The sequence below is a fragment of the Dicentrarchus labrax genome, unplaced genomic scaffold, assembly GCF_905237075.1.
Source record: "Dicentrarchus labrax unplaced genomic scaffold, dlabrax2021, whole genome shotgun sequence".
Classification (NCBI taxonomy): Eukaryota; Metazoa; Chordata; class Actinopteri; family Moronidae; genus Dicentrarchus; species Dicentrarchus labrax.
Genome location: NW_026136708.1, coordinates 13,622,448 through 13,641,639, shown reverse-complemented (window position 1 = coordinate 13,641,639; position 19,192 = coordinate 13,622,448). Strand labels below are relative to the sequence as shown.

At 38.9% G+C, this 19,192-nt stretch overlaps 2 protein-coding genes across 2 annotated transcripts; one reads left to right on the top strand and one right to left on the bottom strand.

The window, feature by feature from the left end:
• Positions 1-340: 340 nt before the first annotated feature.
• actc1a (actin alpha cardiac muscle 1a) lies at positions 341-5,127 on the bottom strand. Its single transcript, XM_051409466.1, has 8 exons — positions 5,024-5,127; positions 3,160-3,310; positions 2,920-3,048; positions 2,626-2,821; positions 2,373-2,534; positions 1,370-1,561; positions 780-961; positions 341-672 (listed from the first exon to the last, which is right to left on the bottom strand). The coding sequence occupies exons 2-8, from the start codon at positions 3,286-3,288 to the stop codon at positions 529-531; spliced, it is 1,134 nt and encodes a 377-aa protein (XP_051265426.1). The 5' UTR covers positions 3,289-3,310; positions 5,024-5,127; the 3' UTR covers positions 341-528.
• A 5,175-nt stretch (positions 5,128-10,302) lies between these two features.
• Positions 10,303-18,444, top strand: LOC127368608 (adenylate kinase 7-like). The gene is made up of 18 exons (XM_051409587.1): positions 10,303-10,526; positions 10,628-10,777; positions 11,585-11,699; positions 11,790-11,884; positions 11,964-12,080; positions 12,215-12,298; positions 12,390-12,478; positions 12,567-12,657; positions 12,913-12,990; positions 13,267-13,416; positions 13,717-13,845; positions 14,000-14,105; positions 14,793-14,921; positions 15,005-15,070; positions 15,262-15,459; positions 16,318-16,535; positions 16,697-16,855; positions 16,941-18,444. Exons 1-18 carry the CDS (start codon positions 10,443-10,445, stop codon positions 16,974-16,976), a joined length of 2,094 nt encoding a protein of 697 aa, XP_051265547.1. The 5' UTR covers positions 10,303-10,442; the 3' UTR covers positions 16,977-18,444.
• Positions 18,445-19,192: the final 748 nt, after the last annotated feature.

Sequence of the window (19,192 nt, the reverse complement as noted above, 5' to 3'; positions counted from 1 at the left end):
CTGTTTTTCTTCAGGTTTCACAGAGAATAGAAAAGCTTTCTTACAGGGTCAAAACTCCAGCAGCACTCGTGATATTAACAACTTAACGTGTGAGAGGTGTCACAGAAAAGGTGGTGTTATTATCACAAATGTTGTGGTGTATTTTACCCTTCATGTATGATTTAATTTCAGCACCTGACCTCACAATATTGTACTTTGGACAACCTATTGAATAAAAGAAATCGGGTTTTGCAAGAGAATATAACATCAGTTTCTTTCATATGTACTTTTGGTGAGTGGAAAATGATGAAACAGTGCATAGCCAAATGATATATCCAGAATCAACAGACACACTGACATCTTATGATATGTTCATGGAAATGCTGGCTACCTGTATGTACAGATTCCAACACTCCAGACTGTTACTGTTAAAAGCAACTATTTTTATTACAACGGCACATGTATATACAGCAATAGGCACAGTAGAAATACAGGTATGGAAGTGGAGCTGGTGCAGATGGTGTAGAGTTTTTGGTGATGGTTGGAGATTTAGAAGCACTTCCTGTGGACGATGGAGGGGCCAGCCTCATCGTACTCCTGCTTGCTGATCCACATCTGCTGGAAGGTGGACAGGGAGGCCAGGATGGAGCCACCGATCCAGACGGAGTATTTCCTCTCAGGGGGAGCGATGATCTGTAGGGTGGAGAGGACACACGGGTTGGTACAAGAACATTTTTACAATATACTGAACTACCTGTCACCTGGATTTAACCAGTTAATGCTGATCAATAAGGGCTCACCTTGATCTTCATGGTGCTGGGGGCCAGGGCGGTGATTTCCTTCTGCATACGGTCAGCAATACCAGGGTACATGGTGGTACCACCGGAGAGCACATTGTTGGCGTACAGGTCCTTACGGATGTCAATGTCACACTTCATGATGCTGTTGTATGCAGTCTCATGGATACCAGCAGACTCCATACCTGGGAAGGTGAGAGGTGAAAGGTGAGTGCTAATTGGAAATATTTAGAGAAATAATAACAGTAATAACTTTATTTATATAGGACCTTTAAAAAAAACTTACAACGTGCTTTACAATAAAATAAATAATAATCATAATTTTTGATTAAAATATTGTTTTTGTCAGCTCATACATTATGTTTGTGAAAATTCTGTTTTTGGTATTCTTAAAGAATGATGGCCAATGATTATTATTATAATTAATATTATTATTATTAGTAATGTCCCTTTGGCCACTAGGTGGAGTAAACTCTCCAAGCCATCCACTGTATATACGTGAAACACAATCACATAATGTGACTTGCAGAATGTGTGGTGTTCACAGAGAGTAACTGTAGCTGCTGAGTGTTGGGTCAGCTGTCATGACTCACCGATGAAGGAAGGCTGGAAGAGGGTCTCGGGGCAGCGGAAACGCTCGTTGCCGATGGTGATGACCTGACCGTCGGGCAGCTCGTAGCTCTTCTCCAGGGAGGAAGAGGATGCAGCGGTGGCCATCTCATTCTCAAAGTCCAGAGCAACGTAGCACAGCTTCTCCTTGATGTCACGCACGATCTCACGCTCAGCTGGAGGGGGGAAATGTCACAGATTAGTCGACTGATGAACACACTGATAGATAATCTACAAACAGATTTGTGTGATCATTACAGGAGCCAGGAGTTAAGTAAAGTCAAAGAACATGAGGCTCAGCACTCAGCTTTGTTGTCTTCTCAAGTTTAAAGGGAGCTTATACTGCTTTGCCATAGGCCTACCAGTGCCTTATGGTGGCAAATGTTAGCTTAATGAAAAAATTATGAGAGTAATAAATAAATTCTTTCTTTCACTCAGGAATTTTTCTACTACAGCCATAAGCTACTGGTCTGGTATGAGCTGACATTACAGCTTCACCATTGTCTAATCTCTTCCACTTGTAGATGTCACTTCCTTCTGCGTGGTGATGCATTGAAAGTAAATAGTTCCTACATACAACTGATCCCAGTATGGTCTGTGGATTATCTTGAGTAACTACGTCAGGGTTTCCTAAAAATATTTTTTTGAGCCGGGTGCAATCTGGTTCCATTATATTTGAGAGAAGGCATACATCTCTACGGCCCATATCTCCAAAACTTGACAACTCACACCAAAATAATCTAGATGGATACATAGAGCTACAAACAAGAGGAAAAATATGTATTTTTGATGTGGGGGTGAATGGTCCCCTTAAGCAAAGGATCTGAATACTTCTTCCCCCATTGCCCGTAAATGTCACGTGTTTCCACCATGGTCACTGTTCAGCCAAAGTTACGTAGTCTATTATAAGTCATATAAAATATAACCTCTATTAGTCTTTTAAATCATCCAGTGTTTATTCCCAGTTAGTTGTTGGGGCCTTCTTACCAGTGGTGACGAAAGAGTAGCCACGCTCAGTCAGGATCTTCATCAGGTAGTCAGTCAAGTCACGACCAGCCAGATCCAGACGCATGATGGCGTGGGGAAGAGCGTAACCCTCATAGATGGGTACGTTGTGTGTCACACCATCACCAGAGTCCAGCACAATACCTGTCCAGAAAAAGCAGCAGCTTGTCAGAAGACATAAAGTGCATTTTTATCGACCTAAGATGTTGGCAAGGAGTTTAAGGTAGAGACTCACCGGTGGTACGACCGGAGGCGTACAGGGACAGCACAGCCTGAATAGCGACGTACATGGCAGGGACATTGAAGGTCTCAAACATGATCTGGGTCATCTTCTCCCTGTTGGCCTTGGGGTTGAGGGGGGCCTCAGTCAGGAGGGTGGGGTGCTCCTCTGGGGCTACACGGAGCTCGTTGTAGAAGGTGTGGTGCCAGATCTGTGTAACAAGAACAGGGAGGAATATGTCAAGGGGTCAGTTTCATATACATAAAATGACTCAGGATTAGGCTCTAATAACAAATAAAAAGATCTCACCTTCTCCATGTCGTCCCAGTTGGTGATGATGCCATGCTCGATGGGGTACTTCAGAGTCAGGATACCCCTCTTGCTCTGGGCCTCATCTCCCACATAGCTGTCCTTCTGACCCATACCCACCATCACACCCTGAGAACGAAGCAAACACATCTCAGAATCTCAGGAACAAGACAGACAGCCTGTGATGAAGCTACAAGAATTTAATCTTTCAGAAACTAGTGGCCCTTTCAGCAGTCCCACCTGGTGACGGGGGCGTCCAACAATGGATGGGAAGACAGCACGGGGAGCGTCATCACCGGCAAACCCAGCCTTGACCAGGCCAGAGCCATTGTCGCACACGAGGGCGGTGGTCTCGTCGTCGTCACACATGTTTGGTCTTTTCTGGGCTGGCCTATAAAGAGACGGATGGTGGAAACAGGTACAATATTAGTTTGTGATGCTCGCAGGAATTATTTATTTTGCCTGAATCAGGAGCTTCTACTTGACAGTGTTTAAATCAAAACACATTATTTGCTTTCATCAAGGTTCCTAACATGTTAAAATGTGTAATATTTGCATTAAAAAAGTCTGTTTTGAAGATCAGTTCACACAAATAAAACAAAACCCTGCAATTCTGAGAAACAATGTAGCACCATGTTCAGTATGAAGACACCTCTGAGTGCTCTAATCTCCTCTGAGTCTCACAGCTGCCTGAAAAGCCAAAACGGGACATGGCTCGACCCCCCACACAGACTCACAGGTCTATTTTCAGCCTCGGGACCCTTGTCACCCTCCTCCGCCCCCCACAACCCCTCCTCTGTATCTCATCGTAAAGCCAGAGCCAGTTAACAGCTGAGGCGGTGTGTCTTTTGACAAGTGGCAGTGGAGGCCTGGGTCTCTCCTCAGCTGTCACCACATAGTGGGGTCCTCTGTTTGGAGCCAGACCATGTGCTCTGATCCTTCCAGGATCTCTGACCACAGCCTGCATCCTAAGTGGCAGCATCCACTCCTTCATGCAGTTTTCCCTCGTTCAAATCATCATATGTAAGTTCATATTAAATGGCTGTTGTCGCATTCTGAGTAACGTTTTCATGGATATCCACTGCAGTACTGCAGATGAAGCAGTAAAATAGTACTTCATGTTGTAATGAGAGTTTTTTTCAGACAGCTTCATCAAAACACTAACAGAGCCAACTACAAAAATACATAGAAACTTCAGCATGTTTCCTTGCTGTCCACTCTAAGATTCCTCCTTTGATGTTTTCCTACAAGACTGACTCTGATACATTGGGGAAATATTGTTTAATCTTATATAAACTTTCGTGCCATTCATTGTGATTATTAGTTGAGGTTCTTCTCTGACAGAACTGAAGTACAAGAATCCACTCAATTTAATTCAACATTATTGACACTATACTGGCTTACAACTAAATGTAGTGTTAGACGGTACTTTAAATAAAAGAGAGGGTTACTTAGAGGGGGTTTAAATAGCTACTGTTAATGCCAAAATATAATGAAATTAAAACATCTCTTTCTGAAGAATGTCCTGACCAAGATCGGCAGACTTTGATTGTCCACAATGTTATAACTGCTACTTCTGAGGGTTTTTATCCCCGCCATGAAAATGTTCTGTCTAACATACTCACTTATTTTTGGTATTTAAAAATTAAAACTTAAGCCTATGTATTTACTTTAAAAGAATATTAATATTTATTTAACTTAGTACGTTTTCTCAGGTTGTGTCTAACCTGAGTTAGACTTAATGTCTGCCACACAGAGAGCATCCCATCCCTGCATCCTAAACCTCAGAGTCTTGAGCCTTCAGAGTGCAGCTCACTGTTATTGAATCTTTCCATATTTTTCAAAACTCTTTAAACTCAACACCACCAATTTTTCTTTTTTTATCTCTCTTTCAACATCCTCCTCTTTCCCTCTCTTATGCTCAGCTCTCATCCTCCCCCCAACAACACACTATCAACTCTAGATCACAACTTCAAACCGTAAAAAAGAATATCCATGTTGTGGCAGTAAAATATCCTACAGCAGCAGCGTCTACTTATCCTCCCTGATCCCTACGGTCCAGAAACCAACAGCTGAAATGCAAGAAGACTGCAAAGGGACTCACCAAGTTGTAACCACAAGACTGGAGTTTCCACTGGGACAAAGGCTGACGGTGCGAGGGGGTCCTTAAATATGTCCTTGCATCCTGAGGCTGGGGGCCGGTGGGCGGGCTCAGAAGTTCACACAAGTCCAAATTAAGTGCTGCTTAGAAAAATGGTTCAGTAATGTGGATCCTGTGTCAGGGACGCCACTAAACTGGAGAGATGTTGCCTTGGAGACGAAAGGCAGTGACCAGAAGGAAGAGAAGATTTCTGCCTGGATGGTGGATAGTTTGATATTAATTTCAGTGTTATTAAGGAGCTCTAAGATATGTTCAAATTGCAATATGCACATTTGAGACAAACATGCTTTGTATGTTAATTTGCTGTATTTTAATCATACTTTAGGTGTCAAATCATTAGACTACAGTATATTGATGGTATGTTAGATGTCAGTCACTATTTGTGTGGATTTTTTAAGAATCAATTTATGGCCCATAAATCAACATATGCCCTTTAAATACAGACACATGTGGCAGAGAGATTAGGGGCCCTCAGAAAACCCTCCAACTGTAATATTATCAATTTGATATGTTCAGATTCTTGCCTCATACAGAGCAGCATCTTTGTCCCACTCATACTTTGTGGAGCTGCCCCTCAGGTCTCTAAGGATGTGTTAATATGACTAAGCTCGAACAGGGCACTGGGGATGTGGGTGATTGGAGGGTGTGATGGTAATCTGAGATCTGGTCTGAGGAATCTGGTTAAGGAGCCGTCTAAGGCGACCTGCCTGTGACAGTTTGCCAGTGTCATGGCATGTGTAAGGAAGGAGGGGGTCCAAAAACATGCCAGACAGCTGAGAGGCAATATTGTAAGAGGGGAGGTTGGGGTGGCGGGTGGGAGGGAGCTGAGGCCAAGGATCCAGACCTCCAGCAGACGACAGATCCCTGGGACGGCCTGTGCAGGCAGCAACGAGCGGCTGTTCTGAGCTCTGATTGGCTCCAGTGTCTCCTTTTAGGGAAATGGAGTGTAACAGGTGCCAGTGGCTGCATGTCGCCACAGACTGCGGCGAGAGCTCAGGCTCCTTATTCGTCACCTCGTACTGCCCCCACAGTGCCTACATCCCCATGCTATCCTAGCCCTATCAGGCCACTGTGAGTGCAATAAGAATGTAAATACCCCCCATACCATCAACACTTTGAAATATTCCATTTTCAGCCATATGCTGTAATGTACCCTAGAGAGAGACGCTACTAACCTACATGTATATTTCTATTCTAAGCTTTTACATAACAAGAGACCTGAGTTACTTTCACATCATCTATATTTGCCAACTGATTAACTTTTAATGAAGTTTTGGGTGAATTTCCTGGTGAATCACCACAGACTGCAAACGGTTTTTGTGTCATAATCAACTGACACAATGATTAAATATTCAGATTTTGAGTTCAGACATTCAGTTTACATTTCCATAAGATGAAGAAAAGCAGCAAATCCTCACAATTACGAAAATTGAACTAGAGAATGTTTGACATTTTTTTTGCTCAAAGAATTACTTAAATTAATAAATAAATAAATCTGTTTCAGCTCTACAAAAATATTTTTTTTTGGCAAACTACAACAATGTGAAACATAAATTGATAAGACAAAATAGCACAAAATAGATAACAACAGAGAATAACAAGATTATAACTACTACAGAGGATTTGCATATTATTTGCACACCGGACATGAAGCTTTTTGTACTATCTGTGGTAATGACGTTACCAATAATCTGTATGATCAGTCCGACAAATACGAAAATACTAGAAAAGTCTGATCTTGGTTTACAATTCAAGAAGATCTGTGACAATCCAGTTAGTGAAGTTGGACTATGTGGGGTCATATCTTAACTCAGTGTTGTTCCCCCAGCAGCAGCAGTAAGTGAACACAGTCCTTCAGGAGTCTTTTGCCCTCTGATGGTCATTTTTACTCTCATTTACTTAAGAAAAAGTAGCAATACCACACTATAAAAACACAAATAAAAGTCCACATTCAAATATTAAGTCAAGTACAAAGGTATTTATCAGCGAACTTACGGTATAAAAAGTATGCTGTCAGTGTTATTTATTACTTTAACTGCTTTAGAATTTAGTGGAGTGAAGTATAAAGTAGCATGAGACATCAAAATTATACTTTACTTGAGTAAATCCACTTCCTCCATTGACAAACGCTTATTGTCATTAATAGCTTAATTTAATGATTCTGAATGAGTTGATAACACACCAACCAAAACGAACGTAAAATTGAACTCATTACTGCAATACTCGTTTTAAGTGTCTGCTTGGCACAGACTCTCTTGTTCAGTAAGAGGAAAACTGCTGCACATTGTTGAGCAAAAAGTGGGAGTCTGAGACATCACAGTAGCTTTTGGTTGAAACCGGTGCTGTGTTTTGTCAACAGCTCCCGTCAAGTCAACGAAGCACTTTTTGGCAGACTCCTATCTTTATCACCAGGTCTTTATCAGGATAAAGCAGATTGGTCTTAAATGGGTCATGGTTTTGAGGGACATTTGTCCTTATAAGGGCATGTAGGAAGCACACGGTCTGTCTGTCTTGACAGCTGCCCCCTCTGCACTTCACCCCCCACCTTCTCCAACACACACACATGCACACACTTCAGCAGCTGTTAGCAACAATTGCTTTTTAACAGCCAGTCCTGCTTAGACATTGGTTTGTTTACCATTGACAATACAATGTTACGATACACATTTTTTCTCAAATAGTAAAAGAAAGAACACAAGAAAAGAAAGATGGGACATTTTCTGCAAAGATGGCATATATAATAGTATCTGTTGCTGTAAGAGCCTTGAATCCAGATTTGTACAAAAATGTTAGGTTCTTTTAAAATACTTGAATAAAAAGAAATTATACAACTCTTCCGCATTTGACCACTAGTAGGTCAGGATAGTAAAATCTGCTGATTACTTTAAGTTAAGTTACTATACTTACTATACACAATATAGGAGGCCATTTTGTTATCAGACTATAAAATAGATAGATGTATCAGATAACTAATCTGACTACTTGTCTGACACCAGTAGCCTCATTGCCATGTGTTGCATGGTTTTGATTTAGTCAAAATGTTGTCACTGCAGAGGAGTACATTTCACAAACAGCCACTGACAATGAACATGCAGAGCTGTCCTTGGCACCAACGGCCGTTATCGTAATGTGCCACATGCCGGCTGTAAACAGCTGATGACTCGCCGGCGATTGACAGACTGCATGCTGGTTGACATGTTAATCAGAACAATCACATCAGCAGCTATTTTGTAACTGTTTATAATCATTACACATGGGGATGAGAAAGGAGATGTCATAAATGTGTCAGTAGAAACATTCGGTTTTATGACTTTCCAAATGTTGTCACCACCTAAAAATATTCTTTCTAGCGAAGACAGAAAATTGCTTTTTGAGGCCAATAATGGCTGACATATGTGCTAATAAAAATACCTCTCACAGCTAATATTGGGCCAGTTTATTGATGGGGAATGATTCTTTGGGATTAACTATATGTGCTTGCTACAGTTAAAGGTCCAGTGTATATCATTTAGGAAGATCTATTGGAATATATTATTCACACGTATGTTTCATTGGTGTATAACCGGCTAAAAAATGATACAATTTGTTGTGTTTTTGTTACCTCATGAGCCGTGAGCGGATCCTTTTCCATGGAGACCGCCATCTTGAACGGCCATGTTTCTATACAGTAGCCCAGAATGGACAAACCAAACACTAACGAGGGCCTTTCGTATTTTTTCTTTACAAATTGAATGGCCACTGTAGTTTCTCCTATACCCTTGGAAAGCAGAGCTGTATTCTAATGGTTACAATCTGCAATTACAGCCATTCAATCCTACACACTGGTCCTTTAAGATAAAAACCTTTAAAAAATATTATTATTAAAAAATAATGAGACGTTTTAAAATAAGTTCTGCTACATTTTGAGCCATTTTTCTTTTAAATTCCCATATATTGACTGACTTCTCTAGGAAACTGATTCAATTCCTTAACTTCCTATATTTGGAACGACTCTTAGCACCACATGTTATTTCAGGAATTACAGGACTTCTAACAGTTAGCTTAGAGGTTTACTATACATGGCCAGAAACAACCAATCATCCATGAAGCCGTTCCCTTCAGTATCACTGTGCTTTGAATGTATGACAGGGTGTGTTTTACTGAGTGCTGAGACCTGTGTAGAGCAGACACCATCAAGCACTGCCAGCAGTTTCTCAGATAATGTCAGCTCTATAAATATATGGGGTGCTTTGAAAGTTTCCATGTCAGCGCTCTATTGTCCTGCACCATGAGGGGATCTACAGACCCACAGGTGTGTGTGGGTTGTGTGCATGTATTGTGCATGTGTTTGAGGGGACATGAGTTTAATGGGGATATACTATAGTGACATCATGTAATAAAAATGGTACAATAAAGTCAATCGATATAATTTCATGTTTTAAGTCCCTATATCATAGGACTTTGTGGATTTCATTTTAAACAGGATGTGATTGTAACCCTCAATTCCTGAAGTTTGGCTGTTAAGCAAGCTTTGGTTTGTCTTGGAATAATATTTTATCAATGGCAACATGGCAAGACAGTAAAACACACCAACCTTCTCCCTTATGGGCTCACATCAGTGCAACAACAACATGGAGGAACTAAAATTATCCTGTGGGGTATGATAAATCTTAACTCTGTGACAGTCCAGTCTGGAAATAATAGGCCGTGCTAAAGTGTATGGTAGAGTGTATTTACACATCAAAACATCTCCTACTGAGATTAATAAATTACTTCATCTACTAATAAATTAATAAAATTATTTCGTAATTAAGGTAGATGAATGTAGAAAAAGTACAGTACAACATTTTACTAAATAAAGACAATTGGAAGGCTTATTACAGTATGCAGGCTTAGGGAGTGATGGATTACATGTAAAGTTAAGTAATCAGGATACAATAAAAGGTAACTGTAATCAATTACAGTTACAGAAAAAAAGACATAATCATATTACAGTTACATTTAGTAAAAATGGAGATTATTCAGCAGGATTACAATTTTAAAATACATATTTTTTTTCTCTGAGCACAGGACACATTTTTATCAAGTTGCATTTCTTTATTTGTAACACTGGAATTAATTTTAAGTTAACTAAATAGATAAATAAAGACACGCAGAAAGTATAAGTGAATAAGGCTTTGGTCAACCCTACTGCGCATTCTCAGCGAAGCATTTCATTGGCTGAGCCATAGCAACCGGAGGGAGTTCATAGCAACGATTAAACTCAACAACAACTAACGTTACTACTACTACTACTACTAGAGCTTTAGCTAATACACTTATATTAGTAATTAAACGAGTAATTACTACAAAAGCTTAAAGTTACCGCAAATACTGTCTTAAAATGGGGGACAAAAAGCAACAAAGCCGTCCCAAACGTATTTTTATCAACGACGTCGACAGCTATTCCTCCAAACACATCGCCAAGGTAACTGTTAGCTAATGTAAACTAAGTTAATATTGTATTATTAATGTAAAATGGCTCGTATTTCGCTACTTTAAGGTCATTTTTTCTGTCCGGTTTAACAGTTTTTATCGACCTGCGCTGCCGGAAAGAGCTCTGAGGAAGCAGAGGGGACGCTGACCTCCCCTCGACGTGAACCTGCTTTCCAAATCATAGGAAGTGTGTCTCCTTCCACTAAAGTAGAGAAAGAAAGCTTTCTACTTGAACAGTACGAGGTGAGTCAGGCATCAAATAACAACTATATAACGTTAGTGTATATACCTTATATTTATTAGATTTTATTCTCTGTCTTTACTCTTTGCTCTACATTTCTCTGTACTGCTGTGCCAATTTAAATTTCCCTGTAAGTGGGATCAATACAGTAATATCTTATCTTATCTTTAGTTATGTTGTCATACTTTTGTTTGTCAAGGCCACAGAAATTGTAATTTCTAAGTGTATCTAAGTAGTGTCATTTAATCAAGTTTTGAGTACTTTAATTGTATGCTACTTTATACTTCCTCTCCACTACAGTTCAAAAGGAAATATTGTACTTTTTTGCACACAAAACATATGAAAATATCCAAGTACAGCTAAACAGAAAATTATAATCCTAATACTACTGAACTATAATCCTTCAATCATTTTTAATGGAAGAAATGTCAAAATTTTCATTGTTCCAGCTTCTAAAATGTAATTTAATGTAATAATTTGGTGGTTTGGACTTTTTTTGGTTTTGACATTTCTAAATTTTTACAAGCCAAATTAATTGATTCTAATTTACATTAATGCATGTGTAATAATAATCTAATGATATAATATATAATAGTATCAGTAACAGTCACAGAGGACCTTTTTCTGCATTGATTATTTTTACTTCCAGATAATACTGACATACTTTCTCTGAAGTAAAACTTGCAGGACATTAACTTTTAAAGTTTAAGTAATTAATTAATTTAGTATTTCATATTGTGGTATTACTTTGACTTGTTGACGCTCCATACCGAGACTGTAACAGTTTTATTTACAATCCCTTTTGGTAGTCACCAACTCGAGATGAGCTGCTTGGGCGCCTGCTGGAGTGTGATGTAGTGGTGTACAACATCTCAGAAAATGCCACAAAACAGCAGGTTGAAGAAGCAACATGGGCAATCGAAGGTAAGGGAGTAAGTATTATTATTCAGCGGACTGGTTTAAGTATGCCTTGGTCTCTTACCATTATCCTACTGCTGTTTTTTTCCCCTTCAGCCCTTCACGCTGAAATGGAGAACTTCAAGTCTCGGAAAATGTTCATCTTAGTCTCCACCGTGATGACCTGGGCCTTGACCAAGCCACAGAATCCGGTGAGCACGTTGGAAAATGTAAGCAAACGGTCGACTTGTCCTGGGAATAAAACACAACCAACGTGATTTCTCTCTTCAGGATGAAACATCAAACAACATCCTGCTAACAGAGGAGGAGTTCAGAAGACGAAGGCCGCATCCCAGTTTCAAAGATCACAACAATCTGGAGAAACTTGTGCTCAAACTTGGTCGAGGTGTAAGTAAATATTATTATATAAATATTCCACCAGAATAGTATCATTTATCTTTTTTTTCTGCACCAGGAAAATTTATTTTTTGAGACACAGACTGGAAAACGCCAGTAAACCTTTGGATTTTTCATTCTTACAGAAAAAGTCCAAGCTTAATGGCTATGTTGTAGCTTGTGGTCTTCAGTACGGGAAGGGAGAGAACCTCTTTCACTACTTCTTCAAGGTAGATATTAATGTGATAATAACTATTAATACTGTCTGTGTCTATATACTGTATGCCTCTTTTGTGAAATCTTTTTGTATTTTTCCAACAGGTGTCTTGGTTGTTGCAGTTTCCAAAAGTTCCTCTGTTTGGAGAGGGCACAAATTACATCCCCATGATTCATGTATATGACCTTGGAGGGTGATTTTAATTTACTGTTCTTCTACATTCATACCATAATTTGTTCTTGAGATAATTACTGCAGGGCTGAACTGTTTTCCTTTTTCAGAGTGCTTCAAAACATCATTGAAGCCAAGCCAAAGTCAAAGTATATTCTTGCTGTCGATGACTCCAATAATACTTTAGAGGATGTTGTAAAGGTAACCTTGTTATAAATAAGAATGCAACAGTATATTAAAAATTGATAATGAAATTTGTTGTAAAGTGCTAATGACCCAAGATTGATTTGAATCCCAGATCTGACGTCGTCTCTCTCTCTCATGACATGTGTTTATTATCACTCTATTGTGAGCTTTCTACTGTGAGCTCATAAAATGATATAAAAAAATAATATAAAAAAAAATATATATATATATAACAAAAAATATGTTATTCTCTGACTTTTAACCCTTCAGATGATAAGCGACACACTTGGGCCAGGAAAAATTAACAATATACCTGAACAGGAAGCCATCACCATGAAGGCTTTTAAGGTACAGTATGTCAATTTATTCTTACTTTAAATAAATTAGAATCTACTCTGAATCAACCCTTTCTCCATTCATTCATTATTTTTATATCCAGTTGATATTTATGACTATGAATAAGAATCAAACCTAGAAACACATGCATTAAAAAGCATTCTAGCTTTAGTGGCCCCAGATACAGGACCAGAGAAACCACCAACAATAAGTTGTTGGCCCTATATGGCACATTGCATTTTCTACCAGTAAATAATTAATATAAAACATTATGTGTTGTCATTTCAGCCAGAGGAATTGGAGTACCTTAGTATCAATGTCCGCATGGATGCTTTTATCATTAAAGACTCCTTCAGTCTCCGCTGGACCTCTGAGGCTGGGATGATTGAAAACATGGAGAGCATTGTGGAAGAATACAAAGAGACCAGGCAGCTCCTTGTGAGTGTTTAAGTCCTTCAAATAAAGACATTTTACAAACACAATTTAATGTTGGCACCCAGTTGATGGCAGATATATACTCAAGGCTAAAAGGCAGCTGGTGATACACTAGAAAACATGTCCATTAACTTTATTAAGTGGAAGAATGTTCAAGAGTTATCATTATCTGGTATTTACAGATAGCAAGAAAGATTTAATACAAGAACCTTAATGGGGTATTTGGGGCTATTTGATAGTTTTTTTTAATACCAGATAGAAGCTGTCATGATTTCCTTTTTTTTTTTTTATTAATTTCCTTAGCCAGTCAGAATCTGCCTGGTTGGACCTCCAGCTGTGGGTAAAACCACAGTTGCAGAGAAGCTCTGCAGTCATTACCAGATACACCACATCAAGATCAAAGATGTCATTGAGGAAAAGGTCGCACAACTGGTCGGTAGAATCAAGGAATTGCATTTGCAGATGAAATTCTTCTCTCATTGCTGTCATGTAAAGGAAATATACTGCCCTCTTGTGGAAGTCTTTTACAATTTGAGATGTACAACACAACGATTTTTTCATGTCCTTTTCCCCCAATATTTTCCAGAAGGAGCTAGTGAGTGGAGCTGACACTGAACATGTCAGTGAAGAGGTAGCTGCTGCTGCACTGAAACAACTGGAAAACATTAACAAAAGCATGGAAATGAATGAAGGTTATTAAAGAAACACAAGAACTACCATCTTCTCAGGATCAGAAGTACATTTGGTTTATTAACATTATTTTAAAAGTATAAATCTATAGATATTAAAAGTGAGACAGACACTTGTTACCATAGACTGTATAAATATAGACATAGGTTCCGTGATGTTACCCATAGATTTCTTAAGAGCTGTTGTGAAGCTCAGTGTGGTCGGCTCTGGCTTTCGCCATCTTGGCAGCCCTGACTCCGCTGGCTAATTCAAAACTGGGCAAAGACGTGGAGCGTGAGAGGAACTAAGGCAGGATAAATGAAGGCTAGTTACTGGAAACAGTTGCCTGTGACGGCACCTACCTGTCATATAAAGCGGCTATGCACTTAATTATGCATAACTTTAAGCGGGTGAATTATATAAAAAAATCATAGTTCAATTGTTATGAGTGGGGCTGTAGAGACCAAAACAGTTTTTTGAACCAGGCTGTAAACACTGATCACTTCTGGAGCCAGCCTCTAGTGGCTGTTTGAGGAACTGCAGTTTTGGTACTTTCGTGTTGCCTTCATTTCTCAGCTACAGAGGTTGCCAGTTGGTGGTTGCTTCATAAACTTTGTATTTGGTATATCTGTGGTTGAATTATTGATAAGTTGTTGTTGCATTGAGAGTCTTTTAGTTCCTCGGTTTAAACACCTGTGTTGGTCCATTAGGTCGACTGGCTGACCATCTACTTTTTGACATTTTGCAAGAAAAGCTGAATTCAAAGCCATGTAGGAACCAAGGATTTGTTCTTGATGGCTTTCCTAAAACCTATGAGCAAGCAAAGCTGATTTTCTCTGGTAAGTTACGTCCATTCATGAAATTACTGCCTAACGTCTATTAATATCAATTACACTAGTGTGTATGTGATTTTATCATTCAGAAGAGGAAACGGAGAACCAGAATTTGATCTCCAAAACACCTGTGTACAACAAGAAGATCACTCCAGGTTGTTGCTGATGTACCTCTTACTTTAATTTATCACAAACCATTCAGTTCTTACAACATAGCAAACATTACAACTAATACTGAGAATCTGTAAAAATAACCTTACTACCAACTCACCAAAGTTCTCTTAATAATATTACGAAACATTGTGGCTGAAGCTGTTTCTTATTATACTTGTTTTATGTTTTGCAGAGCATGTTTTTGCCCTGAATGCAACAGATGATTTTCTAACAAAGAGAGCACAGGGACTTCCCCAGAGTGTGGCAGAGAAAATGCGCTACACTCAGGAGGAATTTATCCCTCGCCTGACAAGATACAGACAACTCAGTACCGCTGAGGAAACCCTGCTGGACTACTTTGATGAGCTTGAGATTCACCCAGAACATTTAGGTACTGTCCTCAAAAGCCCCATAGTTCATGTTAGGCCATAACAGGACTGAGGAAACAAAGGTTATTGCTGAAGAAGCAGGCTTGTGCAAATCTGTCTGTGTCTGTGGGTTGAATAGTTTATGTTTAACAACATGAAGCAACAATGAAAAATGTCTTAGACTATTATTTTTTCTTGAAATGAAGATTTCCAGCAAAACCTTCCTTGCTGAGAGTAAGATTGGTAGATTGATACCCTTCTTGTGTCTTTATGGTAAAAAAAAAACCATTATAGAGAAGCGTGTTTGTTTATTTTGTAAAAGACTAAATCTACAATTGACAATTTGCCATTTTAGAGGAGTTATGGGACAAACTATTTCTTGGCCAGGAACAGTAACTTCCTGGAGTGTCTGCTGGTTGCCCGGCAACTGCTGATCCCTATAAAATGGGAAATTGCCATTTTTTAATGGTTTAAATGAATGAGGCATATCATGTTAATTGGTGAGCTTCAGAAGTGCTAGTAGACTGATATGGGGACTTCCAGACAGAGCCAGGCTAGCTGTTTCTCCCTGTTTCCAGTCTTTATGCTAAGCTAAGCTAACCAGCTACTGGCTCCGCCTACATTTTTACTGTAGAAACATTTTAGTGACATGTTTGATGTTGTGTTTCTTTTAGTCTTTTTAGAGCATCTGGCTTATTAAGAAAGACAGCAATCTTTCTTTTTTTGTGCCATGTATCAATCTCATTGTGTTTTGTTAAGTAATCCAGCAGATTTCCTCATGGCAACCAACATAATGTTCAGTAGAGAGTCTTGTAGAAGTTGCCAATCCACTTCACAATGCTTCTGTTTCTTGACAGTAAGTATGACTTGTCCCTCTCCAGAGGTCACTACAGGTGATTCAGAGTACACACATGTTATGAAAAGGATTACTGAAATCGTGGGGATTCCCAAAAACTATGGCCTGAGTCCAGAGGAGCAAGAGGAGGAGGACAGAAAGAAAGAAGAAGAGAGGAAACAGAAACTGGCTGCAGAGGCTGCTGAGAAGAAGCGCAGGAATGAAGCAGCACTGGCTGAGATGTCTGCTCAGTATGAGGAGTGGGTAAGTTGAGAGCTGAACTCATATTTGGGTTTAGAGAAGTGTGTCATACATGTAGAGGATGTACAGTTTAATCAAAAAAAGCAGAAAGAAGGAATGCAGACTTCAGTCTATATATGGTCTATAATATCTGGTAAATACTAACAGTCAATGACATTTTTTAGCAGAAGAATTTGTCTGAGCTGAACAAACAGGAGTACGAGCTGCTGGAAGCTCACTCTCTTCCTCTGAGGAATTATCTGATGAAGTATGTGATGCCCTCACTGACTGACGCCATGTTAGACTGTTGCAAGATCAAACCAGAGGACCCCGTCGATTTTCTGGTATTCACACAGTAGACCCTCTATAATGAAGAGCTTTTTATAAATGTGAGTGAACTGATAGAGCAGTTCTGTCTTGTTTTTACAGGCTGAACATCTACTACGGAACAACCAACAAGAATAACAATCAGTCAAAAGAGGAGAGGAGCCAATACATGTTATTAATGTACAGTATTTCATTCTGTGTTTATTCTACAGTAATTGATATAATTAAAAGATGATTAAAATAGTGCTGCATCAGTGTTACAGGCTCATAATGGATATGAAGACATTAATTAAAAGGAAGCAATTGTTCTGTCTGAACTGTTCCTGTATTAGTGACTTGAATAATTGAATGTTTATAAAATAAAACATAAAAGTTAGCTATTGATTTCTACAATAATCCATCCACTCTGCACTTGTAAATGTTAATAAATAGTTAATAAATGGATTGTTGTCCAAATGCCCTGCACCCTTTTCAGAAGGTCAGAGGTCAAATGCTCCAAAACAGGGTCTACTTGATGAACTAAAGACCAACCAAATAGAAGTTCAGCAATCTCAACTACCAAAGTGGAAAATAAAGTATTGGTTCCTACCCAGTATGAAACTATACCAACCACCAAAAAGATAATCCAAACTAAACCTCTACAGACACACAAAAATACATTTGCATGTACAGTTTATTGTGATATTGTATGAATATACTTATATACACTATACTACACATTTATAACACACTTCAAGATAAAACTAAAACTACTTTTAATATGAAAAATACACTAATTCTTCTCTTGGTGTAGGACTTGGCTCAGTGTTCGTTACAGACGTTTATAGCTCAGCCAGGTTTCCACTCATTATAGATCTGTCCTCTCAGCGTCTCCATCTGGTCTGTGACTCAGCTCCCACTTTGTTGAAGAGTCAGGGCTTACTGGAAGAAGCATGCTGACTCTGGGCTTAAGATGTAAACACAGAAATCTTCAGAAAGGCTTTTATTTTGTGTAAAATATCTTTGGTTGGAGGTGAGACGGCTTTTCAAGCTTTTTAAAATTTGACTAGATAAAAATTTTGAAATGCATTAGTTTCATTTAATATACAAGAGATCACTCAACATGCAGTTATACAGAATGTGAGATCTGCCCTTTCAACACTAGGTGGTGCAGAAATTCCATCTAGAAACATCACGGAGGCGTAGGAGAGACACTTGGATTAAGTGTTTGTATATTTCTAAGTTCCCAGTTCTCATCCTATGAGATGTGTTGAAATCCTAGAGTCTTGCCTTACTGTGCTTTTGTTAAACACCCTGGAAGTGGAAAAGGCCTTTGTTCTGATATTGCTGTGAAATGCTTCATACAATAAGAATGTGTTGCTCTAGTTGTCGTAAAGTCAAACTGGTGTCTGGAGTTTGCTTTGTAGTTTGTTTGTGATGAACTGAGGAATCCACCAGCTAATTAGAAGCTGTCTGCAGGCTCGCTCATATGGAAAATAAGTCATAACAGAAGCATTTCCTGTCGCACAGTCACTTTATGAACAAGGTCTTACCACAATAAATGGAAAGAATTGTATTTTACAGATCATTAAAGCTGCTGAACTAAATGACTGTTCCTGAAATGTAATCTCCGGTTTCTGTTTCATTCATTTGAGGCCAGAATACCAGTACATTACTTAAAGTAGCTAAACATGGGTGTGTGGGGTCTCTACACACTCACACACACTCACAGGTGTTTTCATTTTGCTCATAACTATGTTGGCCTGTAGAGAAGAGGTTTGCCTGACATCTCCTTCGCTCTCCTGTTGTTAAGGCTGAGACAACTTCTGCCTCACATCATTCTTATTGATACGCTGAGTTGACCTCAGGTGACCTCTCATTATTCAAAGCTTAGCAACCTGTCTAGGGCCCCGGTCTTCTTACATGGATGGATGAGTCTGGACCTTTTGGTTCTTATGGTTTTTAGTCAAACTGTTGTCAGAGCAACATGTCCTCAAGCCCAAACCTACAAAAGTGCTGCTCATTGACAGCTGGATATTGACATTTTATGGTGAACATCATACATATGATAATAATAATAATAATAATAATAATAATAATAACTTTATTTATAAAGCACCTTTAAAAATAGAGTTTACAAAGTGTTTTAACAGACAAAGCAAAGCCAGGATTCTCAGATGGCAATATAACAACAGAGAGCCAGGCATTAAAGCCAAATAAAGACGAGACAGAAATAAAGAACAAGATGAAAAACTTGGTAGATGGAAGATGATGATGAAAGATAAGTAGGGTGAAAGTGAGGGTGAAAATATAATGTAATTAAATATAAAAAGTTAAAATACTAAAAAGAAATACAAAAATAAGAGAGAAGGAAT

Bases quoted from the DNA above. Each gene is read 5' to 3' on its own strand.
- actc1a (XM_051409466.1), bottom strand. From the start codon at position 3,288: ATGTGTGACGACGACGAGACCACCGCCCTCGTGTGCGACAATGGCTCT. The intron at 3,049-3,159 runs GTGGGACTGCTG...CTTCGTTCTCAG, and splicing joins TTGGACGCCCCCGTCACCAG to GGTGTGATGGTGGGTATGGG. The intron at 1,562-2,372 runs GTAAGAAGGCCC...TCCCCCCTCCAG, and splicing joins CTACTCTTTCGTCACCACTG to CTGAGCGTGAGATCGTGCGT.
- LOC127368608 (XM_051409587.1), top strand. From the start codon at position 10,443: ATGGGGGACAAAAAGCAACAAAGCCGTCCCAAACGTATTTTTATCAAC. The intron at 10,527-10,627 runs GTAACTGTTAGC...CCGGTTTAACAG, and splicing joins CCTCCAAACACATCGCCAAG to TTTTTATCGACCTGCGCTGC. The intron at 16,856-16,940 runs GTATTCACACAG...TTGTTTTTACAG, and splicing joins AGGACCCCGTCGATTTTCTG to GCTGAACATCTACTACGGAA.